Source organism: Lonchura striata, chromosome 11 (assembly GCF_046129695.1).
Source record: "Lonchura striata isolate bLonStr1 chromosome 11, bLonStr1.mat, whole genome shotgun sequence".
NCBI lineage: Eukaryota > Metazoa > Chordata > Aves > Passeriformes > Estrildidae > Lonchura > Lonchura striata.
Window position 1 is genome coordinate 14400971 of NC_134613.1, and position 26541 is coordinate 14427511.

General features: G+C 39.5%; 1 protein-coding gene across 1 annotated transcript; it reads right to left on the reverse strand.

Moving 5' to 3' along the window:
• Positions 1-6872: 6872 nt before the first annotated feature.
• SLC30A4 (solute carrier family 30 member 4) lies at positions 6873-23924 on the reverse strand. The gene is made up of 7 exons (XM_021537518.2): positions 23487-23924; positions 18510-18656; positions 13033-13186; positions 12549-12792; positions 12137-12242; positions 9767-9901; positions 6873-9152 (listed from the first exon to the last, which is right to left on the reverse strand). The coding sequence occupies exons 1-7, from the start codon at positions 23875-23877 to the stop codon at positions 8998-9000; spliced, it is 1332 nt and encodes a 443-aa protein (XP_021393193.2). The 5' UTR covers positions 23878-23924; the 3' UTR covers positions 6873-8997.
• Positions 23925-26541: the final 2617 nt, after the last annotated feature.

A 26541-nucleotide genomic window follows, 5' to 3' on the forward strand; every position in this document is an offset into this window, starting at 1 on the left:
GGGGAGGGTTTTCACACAATATAAGAAATAAAAAAAAAATTTTGGCAGTTCAAAAAGATTATAAATATTGTTAAAACTCTTAGGGTTTTGTGTCTTCTCTGACTGTCCCTAAAAATCTGTTTCTTGCATAGAGGGTTTTTTCTTAAAAGTAGCATACACACAATTACTGTATATCTCCTCAGTCAGCTACTCAACATAAATGTATAAAGCAATATACAAGTTATTTCTTTGTTCTACAAAAAGTAGCAATTCAAGTGGTTGAATTTTATGGGCTGATGTTTATGAGAACTGTAAGGCTTCCCTGATCTGTGTCATGCAAACCCATGAGTAGTCAAAATCCTAAAACATTAAATCATGCCAGTCCCAAGGCAGAGCTGCCTGCATGCTACTTTGCGGTTCCAGTTCTGTAGAACTCCTTGGTTTTCAAGCCATTTTCTATAATTTTACTCATTTTACAGTATTTGGCATGAGACCAGTCAGGTCTGGTACTCCAAAGGTAGACTGTGAGCACAAGGGCTGCATCAGCCTTTTGCACAGAATTGTATTTTATCTTCAGAAAGCGCTGGTGCATGGTGTGAGTTGTAAATGAGGAACTCCCACGTCCCCACTAGATTACAACAGAGATTGTCAACAGCATAATATTAGTGAAAAGCTGGAGTTCTTTCCCTTCATGGTTCAGTATTGGACACTATGAATTTTTCATTGCAGAGTTCTGTATTATCTGAGAGGTCAGAAAGCCACACTGAAAAATTTTCACTGAGTCTGAAAAACTTATTGCATGTAAATAAATACATTTAAGCTTTCAACTTTAGCAAAACTATCACATTCTTCATTTCCTGTTGGTTGTCACTTCTTTAATTTAATGTATTTCCAATAGGCAGGTAACTAATAAACATCATGTTTTATCTAATGCTGTTGCTGCACAAACAAGGAAGTAGATGCACAAAGTCCTGATCCCTGGTAGTAACAGAAAAATCTTATCAGTTTGCCAAAGAAAAGCAGTCATCTACTGCTAATAAATCACCAATTCACTACATTAAAAGAAAAGGAAATATGTTTCTTAATTAAGCTGTTAAAACTGTTTCATTTAATAATGCATCTTTCCCTTCTGCTGTGACTTCTTTTATAATTCAGTAAAGCCTAAATATTTTTGAAGGCTGTTAGCAGTTCATTGCCCATGCTGTTAGCATTATGCTGCCATTACTGTGTTTAATTTTTCTCTTGGAAAATACTTTGAATGAAATGTCCTATGGTCAGAAAAAATTAATTCATCTTCAAGACTTCAGTATCCACTTTACTCCCTAAAGCAGAAATCCACAGCACAATCCTAGTCACAAAGACTTGCAGTTGTAGCCATTGCCTCATTGCCAAACTCTTGGCCATAATTTCCATGTTACACTAGTATGTTTTACAAAGTAGATGAAAAAACATTAGTTTGAAGTTAGGTGAATGTTTTATAGTGACTTGAGGGAGGCATGGAATTAATACAGTAAAGTTTGCAGTGGTTGTGTATATGTACATGTTTTTTGAAAATTCTCTCTCTTCTTAAGAAAAAAGGTTTAAGAACTGGGCATGTCTGTGCTCAAGTTCCTGTATTTTTATTAGTTCACAGAAGAGGTGTTTCCACTTCACAAAACAGGGTGTTACAGGGAAGTTTGTGTTTGAGGATATACTGCTGAGGGTGTCACTTCTCAATAGGTGTCAAGGGCACAGGTGTACACCCTCTACTGTAAACAGAATCACCACCAAAGTCATAGATGGATTCCCTCAATAGAGAACCAAAGTGTTTGACCTTTCTATCTGCTTTTAGAAAACTTCACAGTTGTCTGGCTGGCAGTGCCACAGGTATAACCTGCATTCCTTAAGGAATAGTACAGCACAGGGTATTGCTGTAGCTACAATTCATTTATTGAAACTAAGTGTAATCAGTTTCAAAAAGCAGAAGCTAAGTGAAGTTCTTTGTCTACTGGACTTTTTTCTTCTTCACTAAACAGATAAAAGAAAGTATGGCAACACAAGAAGGAAGGGAGATGGGGGCAACACTCCAATATTCCTTTTTTCATACAGTAATAGAAGTTTTTGGTGTGGGCTAGACAGGTAAAACATACCTTGTTTCAGAGAAAAGTGACTGTAAAACCATCAGATGTCTTAGCTGAACTGCACAACACATCAATTTATCAATTTATCCCTTGTCTGTAAAGGAAATAGATACTGATTTCATTTCTGACCACCACAATTTGCTCCAGGTACAGTAGTATGTTCCATACTTGGTTGCATGGTAGTGTAATGGAGTCTAATGTTTCCCAGTTGCTATCTGCACTACCCACATGACCGGACTTTATGTTTTCTTCCCTCTTTCCTTTTTTTTGTACACAAACGCACCTTGTCTCAGAAACAAAATATGAACTCGTAAAAAATAAAAAGATTTTTTTTAAAAGCCAAGCAAACAACCCTGCAGTATTAATACCCCTACTTAGCTATAGCAGGTGGTGGGCTGATTAATAGGGTTTAATTTTGTTATTACTCCAACTCCGTGAGCAGCCTCCTTCTAGCTCTGACAGCCAAAATTAGGAACTAGTTCTTCTCTTGATCCTCTCCTCAGAGCAATTTCAGATGTAGTAAGTCTGTGGAAGAAAAATATTCTGCTTTCAGTGCTGCTTTACAAAGACAGTTAATAGAGTTAATGTAACGATATATCCTGCATAACTATTAACAAGTGAGTGTATCTAAAATATATCTTCGTTTATAGCTAACTGCCCATGAACCTTTAACATTTGATAAGCAGAGAGTTACTGTCCTTTGAATTTTCTATTATATGACTTGAACTTTGCTCTGTGGCAAGTTGAGGAAGCTAAGTTGCATGAAAACCATCCTCATTTATTCCATCTAGGTTCTGTTTCAAGCAAATAAAAAGAAACCAGTGTGTAACTGGTTGGGCAATTTCTGTTTCCAGTTTAAGGTGTGTCTCCTCTGCAATAGTTTAGAAAATACAGAATTGCTTAATAGCGTGAAGAAATGAAAGAAGACTTTACTGGAAGGATGTTGTGGTCTGAGTTCATCAGCCTCCCTCAGCTGTATTTTCTCTCTGAAGTCTGTTCCACTAAATCCAAAACCACCTCTGTACTAGCAATTGCAGAATGTAAACACAACAATATTTGTCATTTATAATTGTACCTGCCTAGTTTGAAACAAAATTGTTTCCCCTCAGTTTATATTTTTGATTGAAAGTGTCCTCTGATTCTTCAGAAAAAAATCACAGTCAGGAATGTTTCAGATGGAAGCCTCTGTTGTCCTGGAAACATGAATTCAGCATCCCAAAAAAGGAATTCTTATTTTCATAGAAAAAAAAGGGCTTGTATGATAATTTACCTTGTTTACATTAATGAATGTAATCTAATTACATTTCAGATATCTGTAGCCTCAACTAATTTCTACTCATATGATTTTTTTTTCTTAGACGTTTGTAACTGGAGGAAAGCACTGGAGCATGCATTCCATGGTATTTACCCATATAAGCCTTCAAGAAGCGTCCAAACTCCTTCCCAGTAATTGATTGGGCAGTCTGTGCTAGGTTTGTGCTTTTCATTATTGCATCCATGAAAAAGTTAAATCCCCCGTGGGTTTTTTTTAGGAAAAAATAAGAGGATTTGGTGGGGGTTTACTTGGGGGTGTGGGGGGGTGTTTTGGAGTTGTGTTGCTGTTTCTTTACTTACTAATAAGACATTTCTGGAGTGTTTAATAGCGCGTGTTCCCTTTGCAGCGGGAAGCCTCCGCGGCTCTCAGCACACAACTCCTGCCAAGGCTGGGAGCGGTGCGCCATCGTCTGGAGCAGCTGCGAATGCCTGCAAGGCTCCAGGTGAGAAGGGTCTGTCCATACAGGTGTGTCAGACTTGTTCTCACAGGGGAAACAGGAACACGAGAAATCTGTAAAAAAATGCAGAATAATTGTATGCTACGTTGAACTATAGAGCACCATCTTAACTATGAAAAGTGCTTTTCTCAAAAATTCTGTTTTACACTTAAAAGGTCAGCTACTAGACTTAGGTAACTGCTTTTATAAGTTCACGTTTCATCAGTTTATTTAGGGATTTATTAATTAATTTCTTTGTGTGTGCTTTGGGAAAAGAAATAGAAAGATTGCAGGGACTTGGGTGCTCTTAATGCAGCTGGGATGAAAGCAAATTTTTAGTTTGCTTGCCATCTGGGTCCTTTTGTTTGTTCATCAGCTGAACTAAAAATCCCTGTGTGTATCAGTACTTAGTTTACTATGTAAAGCGATGCAAAACACACTATACAGAGAGCACTGATGATTTATGTACCCTCATGTACTGCTGATAATGGTCCTGGAGAAACAACTTATCTTTTTACCATGTATAATAATAAGGCAATCATTAAACAGTCATCTTAAGAATAAAATTATACTTTTGTCTATGAAATGGCACTTTTTTTTACCCCTACATAAATTGATGCCATAAAAGATGTAAATGCTTCATAGCTGTAATAAATGCAGTTATTTTATCCTGCATATTTAGCACCAATTGCTTTCAAACTGTCCAATACTGAGAAAAGACAATACTGAGAAAATAGAGGTAAAAGAGCAAAAATACTCAAAAGAGCAAATATAATAAGGATATAATCATTTTACAGCTTTACACACAGAAGACAGCTACACGTGTATTTTAAGAGCAGATTGCTGTGGTGGCTGCAAAACAGTAAAATGGAAAGGATCCATATTTATTCTAGTAGCTTCCATAGTCGTGTCGGGTATTTCAGAGAATGAAAGAGCATGTAGGGTCCTTCCTAGAGCATTCAGCTGTGGAAAATGGAATAAGAGTAGACCCAGTAGGAGATTTTCCAGCTCCAGAGCACAGAGACTGTCAGTGCCCAGCATGATTTGGTATAGAGGGGAGAAGGAGGTGAAACTGGAAAGGTAATTAAGGGTGGGGAATGTGGAGGATGTTTGGTTTTTTTTGTTGTTTTTTTTTTTAATGGCAGAAAGGGAAATCTAGAAACTTTCAAATTAGGTCTTTCCTCTGAATTAGCAACATGGTTAGAAGGTTTTGTTTTTCGGTGTTTTTTTTTGTAATTGATCAAAGAGGAAATGACCTTTGGGCAAAGGCAGGCCAGTATTTGAACAGCACTGTTCTTGGGGTGTGTTCCACACCTGGTGCAGTGAGAGAAGATCCTGGTGACCCTGTAAGCAACAGGTGCCCAGAGTGTGAGCTGGACATTATTCATGAAACTGTGGAGAGGACAGAATATGGCAAGAAAACGGAGAGGGAAGCTGAGAGCAGAGGCATAATCCAAAGAGCTGGTAAAACATGACATTTGAGCTATGTGTACTCACTCCTGAAAAAAACTGAATGTGTTTGAAGCAGCCAGCAAGAAAAAAAGACCTTGGCAATGTTCTTTTGGATAGAGGGAAATAAGCTGGATATTTTTCCCTTCCCTTGAAATCCCAAGGGAACTTCTCTGGGAATGGATTCATTTATTGGACGAGGAAGCTGCTGCAGTGTGTACCATGTCTTTTACCCAACTACCCATCTTTGTATACTATACTTACAGTTATTTGTAGAGAGAAATAATGCTTTAACAGCCCTGCCCTGAGCATCAGTGCAGTGTCCTCATGAGATCTCACCAAAATACCTGAACAGAATCCTTGTCACTCATTAGTTGATGAGTGACTTTCAGGGGTTTTGCTTCTATGTCAGAAAATTACTTTTAAATGCCAGCCTTCTGCTTTTCTGAGTCACTCTGCCACTTGGGAGTGATTCTACAAGAAATAGCAGATATGTACAGTAGTGAGATAATTGAAGACCAGATTCAAGTATGACATTTTAAATGGTAATTCTGCTGGTGAAGAAAGAAATGCTGCTGGTATTGAAAAGACAAAATGTCAACACAATTAAAAACAAAAACCAAACCATGTAATTAAGCAAGGAAAACATTCAGAAACAAAATATGTTTCTGATAATTTTCTTCTTAGGATAAGAACACTTGAGAAGGGAAGAGTAGGATGTGAGGGTTTGCAGTCTACTCATATGAAAATGTTTTATTGACTCATATGAGTAGGTTGTCATCAAAACTGTATCTGTGCTTCAGAAAAGGATGACTGACAATCACAGATTTAGAAAGGAAAAACCTTCTCCCAGTGTGGACTTTCAGCAGTGGCAGAATTTTCTCAGAATTTCATCTGTTCAGTCAGGAAGAGCATTCCAGCACAGCTCTGGAAGCCAGGGACACTGGTTGTGGAAACCTGCTTGAATCTTGGAAGTTTTTTGTTTAGAATTAAGTTCTGTCAAGTATATGCATTTTCATTTCAGGCAGAGGATTAGTTAGAAGGAAAAGAATAGTGTAAATGTGTAAACTATCTTAGGCACATTAAATAATCTGGCTTGGAAAAAACATGAGATCTTATTTATAATAATGCCCATTTTCTCTAAGCTGATACTGAAAACAATCTTGGAGTATCTATAAAAACTTACTGATTCTTTTATTCATTATTCTCATTTCATCTTCTGTTGCCTTTTCTCTGAACTTCCAGTCTACAGACCTTGGTAACAAGGGCCCCTGAAGGGTGAATGTAGGGTTTCAGGAATGTTTTGCCAGTTGCTTTATGATGATCCTTCACCATACTTTGTCAGCTTACACTTTCTGAAGTGAAACCACAAGTCTTAAATTGTTGACTAAAGACAGGGACTTATATATATTCCAGAAATATATTCCAGTTTCCAGATGCTATGTATAACATCTGGAAACTGAATTAAAGCTGAGTGTTCAGACATTTCAAAACACAGCTGCCCTAAGAATCAGACTGGTGTAAGAATTTGAAGATGATGAGAGAAAGAAATACAAATAAATATAAGACAACGTGAACTTTAATAATCAATTTAATAAAACCCACAATAAAACAACACACCTTTTTTCTTCAATTAAACAAATGTAGTAAATTATTAAAAAACTGCAAATACAACACATCTACTGTACTTCAACATCTAATTACATAAACTGTAAACCCCAACTTAATTAAAACCCATTTGAGCATTAGTATGTGCAAAATACCTGTTGTTTGTGGTTTTTGCCAGTAAGGATGGGATGCACATTTTTCATGAACTGTGATATGGCTTAATTAATGATAGTGTTGGTATTGCAGCATTACCTTCCCAAGCACAGTGCTGCATTTGAGCTGCACACCAGTGTTCTCGTTTCTTGCCCAAACAGACACAAACACAATCCACTTTGTCCAGATTCACAATGTGCTGTCAGCTTTCATCAATAAAAATTCACCATGTGATCCCTACCTCCAAAAAGGGAAGAAAAGAAGCCAAAATTGTTACCACCAAATGCAAATACAAATAAGCCTTATGAAAATGTGAAACCCTAGCGAGTTTCAAAACAGAAAATTGCTGAAGTATTCACAGCTGAATATCACAATAACCATAGCTGGGCTAAAGTTTTCCTTTCTGATCCTCACAGAGAACTACTTTTCATGTCAGTGAAAGTTCTGTATAAGGTGAAAGTACAGAATAAACAAAAAATATTTTAAGCCAAGTTCTTGCCATCTTCTGAACTTTGTAGGTCATGTTCTTGCTGCCCTTAGCTTCTTGAATGCCAGTGACGTCAGAAGCAGGTTAAATCTGGGCTTGTAAGTGTATGATAGCTTAGTGTGAAGATTTATTATCTTGTGTACTTAAAAAATACAGGGTTCCACAATGAGGCCAAACAGTTCCACTTTGTGGACTCTGAGCTGTCCAGATGAATACACAGTGTTTTCAGGTTGCCTCCTCTCTGTAAATACAAAAAGGCCTTTCTGCCACTGTAGGTTGTTATGATGTTGTTGTCCAACACCTTTAAGTTACGGAGCTTGCTTGGCTTTTGCTTTATCCATCAGTTAAACAGTGGGAACTGCTGTCACAGTGGCATTCCTGTCAGGATGCTGCCACACTTGCTTAAAGCAAAGATGAAAAGGTCAGATTGTGATGGATGGAATTGTGCATGTCTAAAACTTCTGCTCCCCACTTTCCTGTTAGATGCACACAACTGTAGATTGCATTTGAGAATATTTCCAAGTCAAATATCACTTCTATCATTTTACTTTTCTTTTAAAACAAAACAATCATGGAAAAAATTATCAATTATAGGACATTTATTAATTACAATTAAAACGCATGCTAATCAACTGGCCTTTTAATGTGAATCAAATTATGGTTTAGACATTCAAGATTATTAATAATAAATTCATCTTACAAGTCAAAACTTTGTAAAATAAATAACCTGTTTCTAATGTATAAATCCTATTCTAAAACACATTAAAGATAACTGGTCACTTAAAACACTTTGGGTCCAGTGTTGGGTCTCTAGATAAATACCAGAAGTCTGGGCAAGGATCTTCCTGTCTGGATCTCTGAATGCCCAGATTAAAGCTAACTTTCTTGTTTGGGTACAGTAAATTCTGTATTTTGCAGTGTTTCCAAAGAGAGAGTTTCCACAAGAATCCAACTTAATGTATGTGTTAATAGTTTGAGATACTGTCTGAAAATTACTATTAAAAATACTGAATAATGAATTTGGGGATCATGATATATTGTGCAACCCTGGTATGATGAGCTTTGACTTTTGACTGAAATACTGAATACCTGATGCTCTGTTTGAAGTGCAGGTACTTTGTGGTACGTAATGTTTAAAGGACAATATTGGACTGTAATTTGTGAGGTATCTGCAGAGCCATGTTCCAGTTTGTAAACAATAATCCAAAACCAGCTTTGTCTAAAAATCATAATAAATTGAATAAACTAGTACAACAGAGAGAGTGAAATACATGTTCTGTAGGGCAACCACTGCACTTTTTGCAGCACCAGTTCTCCCTGCTGCATGTCCCATGGTACAAATCCACATATTAATGGTAACTATTGGATAATTTTCATTTTGCATTTATTGCTCTCAGTCTTTGACTCCACAAGGAAAAGAATAAGGCAGCAGTTCCCAAAACATATGAAATTAGGCACTGGAGCTCTGACAACTCGCACAGGTTTTGCTCATTTCCTGTTTGTAACTCTGAAGCTGGACAGAGCACTTGTACATTCCAAAAGTGTTCAGCAGCAGTTGCCGGGCCTTGGACTGAACGTCCTCCCACTTAGATGAACTACCAGGAACTGCAAAATTAAGAAAATAATAAATTCACTCCTTAAGAAACTTGAGCAATGCAAATGTTCTCAAACTTATCACAGTATCACCAATGAGAATAATTTTTGTTCACACTCTTTATTAATTTAATATTATTGTTGTGGTCACTGTCTACTCTCTATCATTTTACACCTCTCTTGATAGAACTCTGTGTGTGTCTGGCACTTACCTCCCAAAAACCTCAACTTTCTTACTAAGAACTGATATTCATAGTATAGTTAGATGTCTGAATCAGCACATGTTTTGGCAAAACATTTATTTTTCATATGTAGATCAGTCCACATTAGAACATTGCCCTTTCTTTCCCTAAACATGTAAGAAAATTTCTGAGGAGAAATTTTGTGTTGGTTTTTTTTCCCTACCCAAAGAATCTGGTATGAATGTATTTTATTTGCACAGTTTTCATTTACACATGTCTTTCTTGGCCAAGGTGTTCTATCCCTTGTTGTACAAAACCTGAGTTAGTAGATTTTCCTTCCCCAGAATACTTCTTGGTTCAAATTAAATAACAATATAGAGAGGAAGTGGTGGGGTTTTTCCCAAACTTGGATTTAATTCAGAATTATGATATCCAGCAACTTACCTAGTTGCAAGTGGACAATGGCAATTGTTTTTCCTGCAGTGAGAGACCAAATATTTAAATCTTCTATACAATAAACATCCTCAATTTTCATCAAGTCTTCCTTGATGCGATCCACATTTAAGTGCCTCGGAACTCCTGTGATACCAAACATGAGATAAAATTAATTCTGTCTTCTGCAAAGTCTCAGTAGCCTTTAAAATGTCACAACAGATCTCAATGTCAAAGAAATTAGAATTTGTGCTGTTGGAAGTGATTAGTAACTTCCATGTTATCAACAGGACAATATGGAAATGGGCCTGTTAAGGTATGGATACAGAAGTTGTACAGGAACTGCAGAGCTTTTCTCAGCTGGAATCTGTCCTGTCCAGAATCCACACTCTGACAACAGCCAGCATTAGATCCTTTGCAATGATGTACTTTTGTTGACAACTTCACTGCAGCTTCTAACCCTTAGTAACTGCTTAGGGCAGACTCTAGGGTCAAAATCTGTCAAAAAACCCACTAGGGCCTGTCTCCTGAAACTGCTTTTCAGGTACCTGGGATCATGTTCACAGGCTACAGTAATCCACGTGCAGTGGCCAACACAGAGGACTGTGTTTTGCAGGGTGTCATCTCTGCAAATCAGAGATCAAGTCCTTTTGGCATTTTCAGCAGCACACCTCTAACTTACCACCACCATCCTTTTTCTGTACAAAGGGCAAAATCAAAATTTTAGATTATCAATAAACTCTTTCTGAGTAGTTTTTATGCTACAGTAGCTTTTCTTGCTTATCTTCTAGTTTTGTGGAGTTTCTTTATGTATACTATGAGGAGTTCAGCCACTTGCGTCTCAAATTTCTTCAGACTTTTTGCATGACTTCTTTGAACCTGGTACCTTACTGTCTCTTAAATTATGTTATTTTCACTACTATCTCTTTTAAAAGTTCAGCATCTGGGGCTTTCTCACATGAAACAAAATTTTCCATCTAGTGGAGACCATAAAAATTTATTTAGCTGATAAATAACTAGCTGTCTGGTATTTGTACAGCTTTCTTTTTCCTAGGAAAAATGGACTTTAAATCTCCTATCTACATCATACTTGTGATGGGCTTCCATTCTGCCTTATAAATCTATATTAAAAGCTAGAATCTCATTGCTTGTGTTGGATAGCTATTTAATTTTTTAATTTAGCATTCATAGGATAATGAAGAAACTGAAGTTAATACCAAAAGTTGATACAACTTCAAGGGCCTTGATGTTGTAGAAGCAGTTTCCAGTATAACCACGAGGCCATTCTCTGGAGAAACTGAATCTGAGTTGGAAAAGTACCCTAGTATGCATAAAGCCCACATATCATCACTTCTAATGACATCATGAATACGGAGATTTTTTTATGACAACTGGGATACCTATGCAAACAGCTACAACACAAAATATCTGCAATCTGATTAGTTTGTCTTATCTGTTTTCTTCAGCTAAATCTATTACATTGGAACTAATTGTGGAGTCGGCAAATTTCATCATTTTTGCCTTCTCAGTGAACTTCTACTTTGTTGGATTTTTTTTAATCTTGAGTGATAGCAAAAGCACTTGACTGAAGATTCTGAGGTTTCTGATTTAACTTCATAACACAATAAAAGTAAAGTCAATGGTAATTCAAATGAGACAGTTAGAAATGTGCAGTTAAAACCTAGCATTTTCCCCCAGCCCTAACATCTTCACTTAATAAAGTAATAGTACTAGATCAAGCAGTAATAGTTGGCATGTGATCTGTGATAAAGCAAAGGATGTTGCTGACCGTGTTTCAATCTATGTCACACAAGATAAGATCCTTCAGCCCACGTTCAGCTTTTTCTTCCCTTTTTTTTCCTGCATTTTACAGCACTCTTAACTTGCAGCTTCCCTTATGGGAACAGTGGATACACACAATACAAGGCACTTGTGGGAAAGGGGAAGACAGGAGTGGTGTGAACCACATGTCCAGCCATTTGACTGTGCTTGGTGCCTCCTTTTACCTGCATTCACTTTAACTGTACACTCACATTCACTTTAATTGTACAAGTAATAAAAGTGAGAGTGTAGAACTAAGTCTGGGCAAATGTTCACTTGATTCAGCTGAGTCACTGCAGACACACAAAAAAGTTCTGTACATTTCACATCTATATCTCCTGATGGTAAAGAGGGTGCAGATACAGGACTTGTGTTGTTCTGGCCACAGTCAAAGAGATGTAAAAACTGCTGCAATTTAGAGGAGCCATAAAGAACTGGCAGACTAAAGCAGCCCCAAGACAGACAGGTCTCTAGGTACAATCCACGTAGAGATAGGGATCATAATGTCGAGTAAACTGGTATTTTCCATGTAAAGTACTGCAGATTGGGCACAGATCTTACCTTCCAGAATAATAACTCCCGTGTCACAAAGAATTCGAACTGTTGTAAAAACCACCAGTATGGAAAATACATATGTACATATAGGATCAGCAATCTTGTATTCTGGCTGCAGAAGGGAAATTTCACAATGTCAAAGGATGTATGAAAACAAGATTACTTACAAAAATGTGACACAGAAAACACGTTTACTTCTAGTTCCAAGTTTCACTAATTTTTTTTTTTTTTGTTTAAATAGTTACAATATATGTAGTAGAAACAGTTTTGCTTATTTTGCATGATATATGAAGCTTATCATAAAATATCATTAAGAAGATATTTTTAATAACTTATAAAAACATGCCCCTTTTGACTTTCATCACCAGAACTGAAATGCCAAGAATTCCTTGTACCTCTGGGAGAGGCCCTTCCTTACCTTAAAGCGGATGATGTAAGCAGCTACGAGCACCCCGATGCTCTGTACCAGGTCCCCCAGGGCGTGGACAAACGCTGCTCTCACAGCCAGGCTGCTGTGCCCGTGGCTGCTGTGCCCGTGGCTGCTGTGCCCGTGGCTGCTGCCCTGGGCTGCATTTGGAGAGCTCGGCTGAGGTATGTGAGACTGAGGGTGGGAATGGGAGTGGGAGTGAAGGTGGCCAGATTGATTCAGCAAAAACCCCATTCTGAAAGTGAAAGAAGAGAAAATGCTTCAAGAAACAGGCTTTAGGGTTTGTTGGGTAGGGAAAATTTGTTAGGGTTTTTTCATTTTAAACCAAATAATTGAAAAATAATACTCAATGTAACTTCTTGTCTTATTTGGGAAAATTAAGAGGTCCAGCAAAATGAAAAGTTACAGGCTGTAAATGAATTAGCAGCTTATTGAGAAATACATTTCTGAGTGTCAATGGAGTGAGGTATCTTACATTAAGTTAACTGCAACACCAACAGCTGCTGTGATGAGCATGATATCACCATTTATTTCATAGTCCATATGGATAGTTCTCTGAACAGCCTCATACAGGAGGAATGCCATAAGGATATAGACCAGCAGTACACTAATGATGGCTGATAGTACTTCTGCAAACAGAAAGGAAAAAACATTATAAAAATGCATGTCAGATCCACTTCTATTTCCAAATTAGAATGTAGACAGGGCCTTGTTTTAACTACTTTATCCATATCATACCTAATATAAACTAACAAGTTGTGTGGCAAATAAAACTTGTAAAATAGGACTAACCAAGGGAGTTTGTTCTAATAAACTCCTTCACATGTCTCTATCATCCGTATATAACTCAAATTATGTTTTCTCTGAAAACTTCTGCACAGTTGATGATCCTGACTTCTTCAGATAACCGGAACATTTGCCTGAAAAGTCACAGGTAAAGGCCCTGTCTAGGGATGACGAGGACAGGTGATCTCAACCATTACCAGCCTACCCACAAATAAGGGAAACACTGATTTTAATTGTCCAGAATATTAAGCTGGGTTTATAAATTATTTTTATAGATCCTTTTGTATTTAGGATGGAGAAAAACATCACAAAAAGGTAAAGAAATCAAACAGTACAAACTTGTCACACATTATACTCTTAAGCTTCTTGACATATGTGTTCATAAATGTTATTTGAGGCAGATTTCAGCTACAAAGGCTTGATTAATGTAAGTTTCTGTATTGCTGTGTATTCTGTAGTGCTGTGTAATGCTGTTCTAACATTATCTAATATTTACCAAATATTATTTCACAAAAGTAAGAACATTATGACCATTATTTTGGCATAGAAATTGTATCTGATCAGCAGGGACTTTCAAAAGGAAACATATTAAATAAATATAAAAATTAGAAAACTAATAAAAACTAGTACTTCATTGTCCTATACTTTCTGCTGCCATATACATCTGTGGAAAGTGGTTACAGTTCTCTATGAAGTTCCTGCTGTTCAGATGGGAGGTAAACAGGGCTGAGTGTTTTATAGGTCAGGACTTTTGTGCTGCCTCAGTACCCAAGTCATGAAATTGTGCTGGTATAGCACACAAGCTTGAGCAGGATGAGTCCACACTACAGTTTTAAGGTCCTACTATAAAGAAAAAAGGTTATTTCCAAATGTGTTGCTGCAGGCCCCCAGCCGGGTAATAATCAGGATTGACTTTGTGATTGTAGAAGGTTGATCAATCGCTTTATTATATCATCTTATACTATATGGTACTATACTTACTAAGAAACTTAGTAACTCTTCTAGCTAGTCTGATACAGCTTTGACCTAATTGGTCAATCAATCTAAATACTATCTAGTGTCCAATTAAGAAATCACCCTTTGGTAAACAGATCTCTGTGACACATTCCACATGTGCACAACAGCAGGTGCAACAAGTGGAGATAAGAACTGTTTCTCATTCTTTCTCTGATCTTCTCACAGCCTTCCCCAGGAAATGCCTGGGAAAGTCTGTGTCTGCTCTATGTGGCCAGAGAGCTGCTGCCACACAAATAGGACACTAGATGGCTTTTATCATAAATGTACTTTTATCCTCTAGCTTCATATTCTGAAAACTATTGCCTGCAGCAGCTGAAACTTAAAAAAAAAAAAAAAAAGGCAACACAGGTGGCAGAGAAAACATTAGCCCAGTTAAAGACTGTCTCAGTTATAATCAAGTTAATACAGGGCTTTACAAAAAGCTCTGGGAAAACCTTAATGCTTGCTCCATTGTATTGCATATAAATCTGCAGCCATGCCTGAGTAATCTGTAATCATTATGCATAATGCTCATTACTGTCACTTGCCAGATGGATCACTGGGATCTCAGCCTTCCTCTGTGAACTCAAAGATCAGAGGTGGAATTAATTTACTTGGAATCGTAATGGTTGTTCTTCCCCCTAGTTCCACATGTTGCCCTGATTTATTCCCCAGTAAGGGCAAAATTCTGCCCTTGGCTATCCCATAGCTCTAATACTCATCTGAGAATTGCCTCCCTTCAATCTGTCAGCCTGCAGGTACAACTTGGGTTACTGCAGATGCCTTCTCTAACACAGAAGTGTTTTAATTTTATTTATTGAGTATTACAGAAAAAAACCCATGCAGCTATATCAGCATTTTAATGTCACCAAAATCAGTTGATCCATGCACTGAATTATTAACATTATGGGAGATGAAATTCACACAGCTGCTGAGTAGTGTGTCAATGCCTGGATGAGGAACAGCATTACCAGGCAGTAACAAGGCTCTGAAAGTCAACTGTCATAATCTGAGATGATTTCAGAGCAACTTGAAAATCCTGGAAATATCAACAGAAATGGAAATTATCTTTACAAAGCTGGCAGATTATTGAGGGCAACAGTCCTAAAAATACACAATACATTGCTTAGAAGGTTTTCCAGAATGCTTTTTATAAACTTGTGAAGCCATAGCACATTAGCATTTACCAGGGAAATAATATAGTATGCTTTTACAATCTAAACCCACGTTTTCTGCAATGGAAACCAGTGTTTTTCTTGCAGTTTCTTCCAGAGTCACTGTCATGTCAGCATTGTAGATTTGTGCTGAGATCTTTCACTTCTTGTGAAATGAACTGTGCACCGTCTCAGTGGACTGGCTGATCCTGTCATTACTAACATTGTCTCTGCAGCAATGGACAAGTGCCAGGTTGCATATCTATGCTTAAATCTGCTCAGTGTCTTGCTGAAAAGGAGGTATCTGCACTTGGTGGTGAAAATGAACTATTTTCGGTTTCAAGAATTTAATTCTTTTTTAACATGACTGCAGTTTCCATTATTTTGTCTTCACTTTTCTAACCCATTCCTGAATCTGTCAGCTTCCTTTTCACAACTCATAATGGAATAAAACTGAAGTTGGAACTTATATATTATGTATTCAAAGAGAATTCAAATAAATTAAAATTAGTGCTAACTTCCTTCTGGAATTTAACTAGACAACTAACAGGTCTGTTGCTTTTACAAAACAATGTTTATGGGAATAATTGAAAATTCATCATTCTGCAAACAAAAATGATAACAAGTACCAGAAACATTGCTCATTAGAATGTTTTCATGCCTACTGAATGTATGGATTATCTTAAAACTAAATGCAGAGCAGATCAGTGATGAGACAATTCTTGCACATATTCCCAGCTTTAAACAAATAATTCACATCTTCTGTGATAGATGCCCAATCTGTACCTTACTTCTAACATCCTGACACATTTTAACATCTCTCTTGTGAAGTTTAAGCTATTGTTGAACTGATATTATTTGCTGACAAGCTTCTTACATATAGGTTACTTGGAAAAATGTGTTACAAGAAACTAGAAATGCTTTATTCCATTGCCAGCACTCACTCATGTGTGAAACTGGGCCCTCAGGCCACAGCATTTAGACTGGGTGCCTAAAATCAGGCAAATAAATTTCACAAATGTGATTTTTAAAAAGACTTTGTATAGTAATTTTGAGCCATCCCATCTTCTGTACTTGCAAAGCCTTGACTCACTTCCTTCCTGCAGCACAGAAACTCTTCTCCCCAGCCCCAGGCTCTCCTCATCCAGAGAGCTGCACTGCTGCTACTCATGCAGGGTGGTTGAAGTAAAAAGGAGCCCCTGGAAATTGTGTAGTCCTGCTCAAAGGAGAGTCAGCTACAGTGAGTTGCTCAGGGCTGCTCCCAGGTGGGCTTCATGTATTTCCAACTGAGGACACTCCACTAGAACCTGTTCTAGTCTTTGACCACCTGCTGGCACTGGGAGCAGAAAAGGAGGAACAATTGTTTCAGAACTTAGAGGCTGCTCCCTGTAGCTGCTCCTAGAGAGAAGGGCAGTACAGACTAATGTTATGGACCACATCTGGCCCATGGACCACCACTGGATCAGTCTGGCTAGCATTTGACTAGTATTTTTCTTGGCAGTAAACTGGAAAGAAAAAAATATACAGAAAATGAGGCGGCAGTAATCTTCAGGGATTTGTTCTTTCACATTAATTGAAAAGCCAGTGAAAATTTACAGAACTGAGTAATATTTTAATGGTTAAGTAAGGTCCTTTTATTTTTAATAGCCCTGTTTTAAGCTAGCACGTTCAAGGTATGTGCTATTTGATTTTAGAAAAGTTACAAAGACATATAAACTACCCAACTTATTTTGAAATAGGGTTAAAATATGTACAAATGCTAACAAACATCCTTCTGGAGAGTATGAGCAAGTGCCAGGGGCATACCTGCAAGGTCAGGTTTCAGTATCAGAGAAGCTCCTATCACAAAATTAAAACTTCATGAAAGAAAAGTTTGTAATGGGAAATGCTGGCATTGCTAATGCTTTCTTGCTAGAGCCCTAAAGAGCTTAGCTAGTGTACAGAGTTATGCATTCATGCACTAGTGACTAACTGATGACAAATGACAAGGAATGATGGAGTTGTTGAATTCTACTGCTGTTCTAGCAGCCAAAATAAGAATTGCAAATAGTGACTACACAAGAATGAAATTCCTTGAAAAATGTATGCTGTAGAGTGTAGTAGAAAACAGGTAGAAAACTGGGACACTATAAATTACCTATTTCATGAAAAAGATACTTTGAAGATTTTGCTAAAATGTCTACGGACCTGCAGCTGTATATTATATCCAGTTAGCAACCACATGAAAATACCCTTTATCATCATTACATTTCCAAACATGAAGTTATAAATCCTGAAAATATTCTTCCAAGGGTTAGTCCATAATTCTGTTTACACTTCTTTTTAGAGACACCTTAACTGGACAGAGGTTAAGTAATTTGCTGTATTTTGCAAACCATAGGGCATTTTGACCTCAGCTTTCTGTGGTTTGGGAAATGCAAGAGGAATACTGATTTATACGAGTTCTGGCAGGGCAGAGCTCTCTAATAATATGTTCTACATAACTTCTTAGCTGTGGATTAAAATGTAATTTTTCACATTGAATAGGACCTTTTTTCCAGTATCACAATTGTGCTGAAGTCAACAAGATTTTTTAAATCCTGGGCACTGGCAATAATCTGTTGTGAACAACCACGGACTGACATGCACAACTCCTGCACCAGCAATGTCACCATGAATTCAATTCCCCAGCCTTACTCTTCAAGATGGAAGATGAATCAAGCATTCAGATTTTAATTCTGAATCTGCTAAGTGCCCCTTCCACAGAAATGGTGGGACATGCCTTGCTCCCAGTGAAATTCTGCTTTCAAACTTTAGGCCAAGTTTAGTTTTTTGTTTTTTTTAATCTATTCACTTGTGGCAATACAACCTTAGCAGTGTATCCCCAATGGCCAGTGAAAGGACACTGAGAGTCAGCTAAAGCAACTCTAAGGTTTGTTGCTACTTTCTTTCTAGCTACCTGTTCTTCTAGAATTAGGTGGTCTTTACAGTTGTTGCTTAAAATAGTCTTTAACAGCAAAATCTGATAGCTACATACCTAAGCGATGAAATCCAAAAGTGAACCTCTTTGTTGGAGATTTTGCAGACAGCCAGAGAGCGAGGAGAGTCAAAATAATACCACTAAGGTCAATTAGCATGTGAAGTGCATCTGTCATAATTGCTAGACTGTTAGCAACATAGCCACCTGAAAACATAATAGGAAAAGTCAGGACATTTTTAATTATTTTACATAATATCCTCTTGCACAGCTTACAGTTATTTATTTTCAGAATAGAACAATAAGTACATGAGAGCCTTTCTTATACACTCTAAACATGGAGGGGTGTTTGCCATTACAAGCAAAATGCCATGCAATGATTTAAAGCTACCATAGTTAAAAGTGCAGTCAAGTGTGCTTTCTATTAAGAGTAACATAGAAAGGATTCACTCCTGTTATTCTAACAGAGACCTCTTGCATCATAATGTTTGCAAGATCAGGTCCAAAACAGTTTTGTGTCTTTTCTCTGCATATTACTGCACATGTTTAATCAACTGATTCTTTTGTTAAACTACAGCTGTTAAACACTCTGACAGAACAGAACAGGAACAGAACTCCTAAGATTCAATGACCAGGAAATTTACCCTGTCCCCTTTTTATTTTTATTACTTTATTTTTCAACCTTAATTATTCCCCATTCTAGCAGAAGCGTGTACATTCTCGCAATATCTATTGAAAGACAATGACTTTCACTCATACAGCATTTTTCTTTGTTGTTTATTACCATAATTTTTTATTGCAATAATGAGCTGCATTGAGACAAATAACCTGAGATCAAAGGTTAATATCTTTGTTCCAATTCAATTGCTAGTGCTACTATTGGATGAGTGAAAGATTTAAACAATGCACCTCTCCCTTAAGTATCCCTTATACAGAGGGGACTCAAGGACAGGCCGTGTTGTCTCCCATATGCTTGAAGGTAAGCCTATTATTTCAGAAAAGATCACATCTTCAGTGTCAGCTCAGCTATTATTTGGTTTCTCTTTTTACCTTGAGATTGTCATGCAGCCTGTAAATTGTACTGAGCAAAGTGTGCAGCTGGTGTGCCATTTGGCAGGCTTCAGGCTTCAACTAACATTTCAAATAAAGAAATCTTCATATACAATTAAAATTTTCTTAGAGAAGAGGCTGACCAGAGAAAATAGCAAAGGGGAATTCACAACTGGCTGATAGCTTTTAAGACTGGTCATAAAACCTGTGTGTGTGTGGCTGTGGGTGTTCTTATGTACACACCTGCAGACAGAGTTACTCTCTCCTCCCCAGCCAAACACGGTGCACAGCTGTACTGCAGTACGGTTTGTGCTGTGGCCACCTACCAAATGCACTACATTTCAAACAGCTCCGTTCCTCCAGCCTCTTTCTTCAATTGTTCAAAACTTTCTATGTCAAATTCTTCTGAGGCTGAAATTCTCCAAAAGGCCATCACAGTTCATAAACAATGACTTTTTAAGATTTAGCAATTCAGCAGCTTTTTGAGTAAAATGAGTTATGCCATTCCTTTTTGAATTAATTTGTGTACTCCCATATTTAAAAAAAAACATTTAGAAAGTGCAACAAACAATATGTAAGGACATTTATTTCAGCACTTTACATATATAATTATTTACAGTATATATGTTGATTTGTATGTATTATTTTGAGAATCACTTCAGTCCAAGAAGAGTCAATTCTACTTCAGCTAGCCTCTCACATTTAAAGATTTTCAAAATAAAATTATAAGGAAGGAATTCAGATACTGAAGCTAAACATAATGCAGCATGTAGATTAAGAAAACGTAATTTCCATTTACTAAATCCTGAAATCAAAGGTTCTCTGTTTCTAAATGTATCAGTTCATCACGTGGTTAAAGGTACTGCCTAGGGCTGTTTAAATACAATTGGCAACTTGGAAAAAAAGACATGTATAATCTTTACAAATAAACAGCTTGATGGCTCACCACTGTTTTCAGTGACCCATGAAGGACAGCAGTTCTCCTCATGGATGATCAATTAGAAATTTCTAAACATAGCTGAGAATATAAAAACCCTGTGAGAAAAGCTAACTAGGACTTGCAATATGTTTTTCATTTCTTAATGCACAATGGTTTCCCCAAAGTGTAAATTGTTATCTAACTGGTAATCAAATTAAGCAACAAACAATGAGATAGGCTGAAGTAATGAGTTTGGAAAAAATATGCCAATCAAGACCTCACAAGAAAAGCTGCTGAAACAAGATTTCCTTCATCTTGACATTGGTAACAGACACCAGAAAGATTTTTACTGAAAAAATTAATTGTCTTGTACAGTCTTCTGCCTTTCTCTCAGAAACTGAAATCTGTCAAAGATCATAGGCAGAAGTCAGTTAAAATATCCTACATGACCAGAGTTTCCCAAATACCTGAGCTTCAGATCTGCTCATAAAGTTTGGAAATTTGAAACCAACCAAAGACAACACAGTACAGGGCTGGAGTGAAATAAATTAAATAGGTGGGGCACTGACCCAGGACTTGGGGGCTATATCTCTAACTACTCTTCTGCTGATTATTACTCACCCTGTGACAAGTCAAGATCCACAGAATTACAGAGATATCCAAACCCTCTATTTATTCTTTGTGGAAGATGGATGCCTGAATATTTGATGGGTCTGACTCTCAGTGCTCTCTGATTCTGTGTCCAAAGAAAGAAATATGGCTGGAAACAGCACACCCAGACCTGAGGAGGACGAGTCCACAGTACAGCATTAACACTCTGTACAGACAAATCCAACCTGCTCAAGTCCTGACTGTGTGGGAAGAACAGTTGATGTGACAGTGATCAGAGTACTTTTACTCTCAACATCTATTACTTCTAGAGCTGTCCCTGCACTAGCTATGGAGAGGCCTCCAACAGCATGAATCAGATCCAGAGCCCCAAAAAGAAATGCTCCCAGTGACTTGAGTATCAACCTGCCAACAGCTCAGACATTATTCAGTAAGAGGCCCTTCACTAAGAGGACCACTGAAGCCATTGAGGGTCATTATTCAGTAAGAGGCCACTGAACTAAATTCAGTATACACCAGAACTCTGATACAATCAACTAGCATCACTCTCATGTTAAAGGATGTCTAAGCCTAAAATACAACACTATTGCTCATCAAATTTACCTGAGTTCATGCTGAACTAAAATCTCAGCCAGAGAAAAAACATGGAGCCAGGGGGTAAATGGAGGCATTCAGCCAAATGCCCACAGGTTTGACACATAGAGCCTTAGCCATAATAAGCTGATGTATTGTGGCCATGTTATTAATGACCAGCCACACACTGAGACATGCTGAAAAGCAAAACCACTTTTTTCCATTAACCCACATTCCTGAAAAAAGGCCCTAAATAAAACTGGTGCAGACGCAGTCAATATTCTGGTCTCTCTCTGAAAAATTGAATATTTCTTGTAGTTTTTTTTTTCCCTACATCTGTGGGACAAACTGCATTAGTTATACTCTAGCAATTATTTTGTCCCCTATCCATCTTGCACAAGTTTGTGTTAAGAACACGATTCACAGTTGTCCTAGCAAAAGCATCCAAGAGCATGAGCTCACTTCTCACAAGTATTCAACTGACTCAATTTGCAGAAGTCAGGAGGAGGATGTAGAACATGCTACTGTTCTTCACTTCCAGAAAGTTTTTATTATTAGATTTGTGTGTGTGTGCTTGAATTATGGCAAGTAATAAATCTGATTAGCTCTGATTCAGACTTGAATGCTGAAATTTAAGAAATTTAAAAGCAATTAATTGCTATGGAGAGACCTAGCTCAACATACATATATCAATGTACTGGCACTGTGTAGTGCTCCCCACAACTCCAAATCAGGGGACAGTGGATGAGAACATTAAAGCATTTTTCAGGAGGCTGAGTCACACCCAACAGACACTTGCACTGCATGGCATGGATGCATCCAAAATACAGATATCCAAAATAGTAAGAGGACACAGTAAGTGAACAGAGATTAGAAGATAAATACTGAACTTTGTAAAAATGATAAGACAATGGCAAAGGCATAACACTTAAGAGCTAATCTATGCATCTCAAGGACACATTTTATTTCAAGTCTATGCTGCTATAGCCTATTCGATAAAGCACAGTTGTATAATGTTGGTTTATAATACACAGGTTCTCCTTATCCTGTGCAGCCCAGCCGTTAGGAGGGAGCAATAAAAGCTGAACTTGAGCAATAGGTTCATTCTTCTGACCAACAATCAGGTGCTTATATGGGAACTCATTTTCAAGTAAAACCCCACTACACTTCTGCAAGTACTAACAAAAACTACAAATAATTTAATGCAACTACTTGGTATTCTTATATATTGTAGCAGGAAGTGTTAAAATAATTGTCACTTTACATGACTGTGCTCATATGATTTATGTCTGGATGGAGCACATGCTAGTCCAGGCCACAGTATGACATCAAGAAGTTCTCAAGGGAGTGATGTCTCTACTGGATTGCCGTTGATAGTTCAGGACTTTTAGTTCTAAGTAATAGTGTGTATTGGTGTATATGGTGAATAAGGGAAAATATACCAGAGTATTACTTTCATTATTATACTAAATGTCGCATTTAAAATTATATTTTCCTCTTCTTCTCTTGTTGCAAACACAGCAAGATTTTATGGTCGTTGATTAAAAAATACTGCAATTGAAATTGTTCATGCCACTTTTCCTTTGTTAAAAACAACTTAAAAACTTACAGGAAGAAATAAAAGTCTATCAGACAAAGAAAAATTTGCATATATTTTATGCCATTTCGGAGAATTGATGAGAGATTCAGGTAAAGAAAGTTGCAAATTCTTTCAAGGAAAATACAGATGGACTTTATTCCCTCACTCTGCACGTGCAGCTCATCTCTCTGGTCTCTCTAAAGGACTGATGGATTCTCTCAGCAACTACTCAAAGCCAAGGCCACAACAGCCTAACACGCTGTCAGGCACCGTGCCGGAGGGACAGCTCAGAAAGCCCCCGACTCACCTATGAGCTCCCCCGTCATGAAGAGGAGGTAGAGGAGGGCAGCGAGCGTCAGCCGCTTCTTCACCTTCCTCTGCTTGGAGCGCTCCCGCCGGCTGCTGCAGCCGCTGCAGGGGTCCGGCCGGCCGGCCCGGGCGCTGCGCAGGGCGATGTCCCGGTCCAGCAGGGACTCGTCGTCGGACGGCAGCCCCGGGGACGCCCCGTTCACCGGCGTCTCCGGGGCCGCCTCCGAGCCGTCGTCCGCCACCACCACGCGCAGCTTGTTAAACCTGGGGAAGTCCTCATCCCCCACCTCGTCCGAGAAGTCAAAGGCACTGGAGTCGTTCAGGAGCAGAGGGTCCTCGCTCCTCCCTAGCAGGGACTTGATGCTCGTCCAGAGCCCGGCCCCAGCCATAGCGGCGGCGCTCGGGGGCCTCGCCGGGCGCGGCCGACCCGCCGCGGGCGGCTCCGCTGGCGCAGCTGTGCCCTCGCAGGCGGCGCCCCGACCGCTCGTCGTCCCGTCAGGGCATGTCCCCTACATCGCCCCCCGGGCCCCGCGCAGGTCGGACGGAAAGGGGCGCGGGGCTCCGCCGCGGAGCGCCCTGGCACCACCGGCCCACAGCGCCGCCTCCGCGCCGGGCACGGCGCCGCGAGGCGCTGTCACCGCCGGAGCCGCGGTCACCCCGCGCAGCGCTCAGCCCCGCTCACGCCGCGGCCGGGCAGGCGGCACCCGGCGCGGGGCCGCCTCCCTGCCGGCGCAGGGGGAGCGCCGCCGCCGCCATGCGCGGCACAGCCCTCCGCTCCGCGCACCGCTCCGCGGGCAGCGCGCCGCCCTCGCAATCCCTGCGCGCTCCGGGGGCTGCTCCGCGTACGGCGGCGGAAGCACTTGGTGGGAGTCGCGTCCCCTGCGCGCCCGCGGACCCCGCCAGCACTGCGCCTGCGCCGCCCGCGCGGGACGGCCGCGGGTTCGAGTCCCGCTGCCGCCGCCCCGCCGCGCCCGCGCTGCCCGCGGAGCGAGGGGCGGAGGGGCCCGCCCGGTGCGGCGGCGGCACCCGCGCCTCCCTCGGGGCGGCCTGCGGGGCTGCTCCCGTCCCTCCCTGCCTTTCTGTTCAGTGGGTAAATGCCATGCGAAGTAGAGGCTAAGAGCTGCTAAAGCCATATAATGCAGGTACGGTGGTCGTGATACACAGGAAGCTGTGTTCAGTACGCTGGAAGCCTGAACTGCATAGTTCCGTGCTCTGGCTTCAGATTTTGAACGGCAGAACTTTGCATTGTATTTTCTCTTTTCCCTTTCTCTTCTGTCACGGCACAGCTCTTTACATTGTTTCAGTAACTCTGTTAAGGTAGAGTTGTAGGAAGTCTCATACACCTTTCTGGACATTCCTTAAAGGATATAAGAAGAAACAAACCTCAGGGACCCTGCTGTTGTATAATTCCTGTCCTAGCTGTGCTCTAACATAAGAGTAAATAGATTTTTGCCTTTACTAATTTTTCGGAGAAGTTATTCCTGCTCCTCATAGTCTGATTTTCAGCCTACATGTGTTCTGCATCAGTTTGTACCTATGGCCAAATTCTGTTACTGTATTCAGTCAGTTTGCTAAGCCATAAACATTTCTGAGAAATCATGCTTGTCAGAGAGAAGGTTCATATCTTACTTTGTTACTAGGTTGAAGGAAGTTACCAAGGGAAGACTGGGGAGTTGTATAGAAGTGCAGGATTTTGAAGAAAGGCACTCCTTGTCCAAGGCTGATAGCAGATTCTGGTAGGCATCAGGGCAGTGCTGCAGGACATGGAGCGAGCCCCTTCTTGGAACTGGCCCTGTGGGAAAGGAGTCCTCTGTGGTAGACTGGCAGAGGTTGCTTATTGTTGTTCTCTTAATGATGTCCAAAAATAGATAGTATGACCCTTTATCTGAGCTCCCTTGCCACTTTAAAATGTGGCTGTTTTCCTGAGCATGTAATGTCAGGTTATTTTTCTTTAACTGCCTAAAGTGGTGCCATCTCCTGCCATTTTACCCACTTTATGATTCCCCCAGCATTGTTACCAGTACAGTTGTTCAGGGGCCAGACAATGAACTCAGTCCCTGAAATGGGTAAAAATTAAACAATGCATATTGGGAGGGGTTTGGATATATTTGTCTGTGTAACTGAGACTGTTTGCATGATATCACCTCGCAGAGACATCCATATGACAACAAGGGGGCAGCGAATAGTGTGGGAGTCAGAATGAGCAGCCAAGGATGGGAACCAGTTAAGCCAGCCTTGCTGCCTAGCAAAGTGTTCCCAGCTGTGTTCCAGTTCACCCTTTCTTGATGTTTCTGTTCTGTCTGGGTGATTTAACTCACTCTGTGCTTCAAGAGTTTCACCCCTTGTACCAGCACAAAGTGAGTGAAGGACACACAGACATGAGCAGCCAGGTTTCAGGAGACTGCATTTTAAACTGTCTCAGAATGCTAGACTTTACGCTGGAGCTTTGCCACTCCTACAGGAACAGAAACTTCCAGCACCAAGGAATGAGATTTAGCTGGGGGGACTAATACACTTTGGGACAGTGCACCAAGGTTTGCCAGCTCACCGTTTACTGAATAACTAAGACCAGACGTGTTGTCAAGTCAAGAACCAGCTCATACATTGGAAAGATGAGCTGATGTTGAGCAGAACTCTTTGTACCAGCTACACTCAATTTCTTCATTGTAGTAGCCAAGGCTGTGCTCTTTCTATAGTCTAGTTTACTTAATGAGGACTTGATGAGAGTCTCAAAGAGGTTACCTATTAATGTGAAGTATTTCCTTTTCATGTTGTCATCCCTGAAGTCATGTGGCACATCCAAAGGTGATGGTTCAAAACATCCTATTTGCTATACAATTCAAGATCGCTTAACTCCATTTTCACTCACATTTCTAGGGAGGGGCATGGTTACAATATATGTAACTGCTTAAATCAGTTGCAAACAATAAAATCCAAAATATCTAAGTGATAGTGTCCATTTAAGGTCTCTGAACACAGTTGCTACAACATAAAACTAAAATGAAACACAATTATGTGATGTCAACAGTGTTACAAACATAGGCACTTGGGAA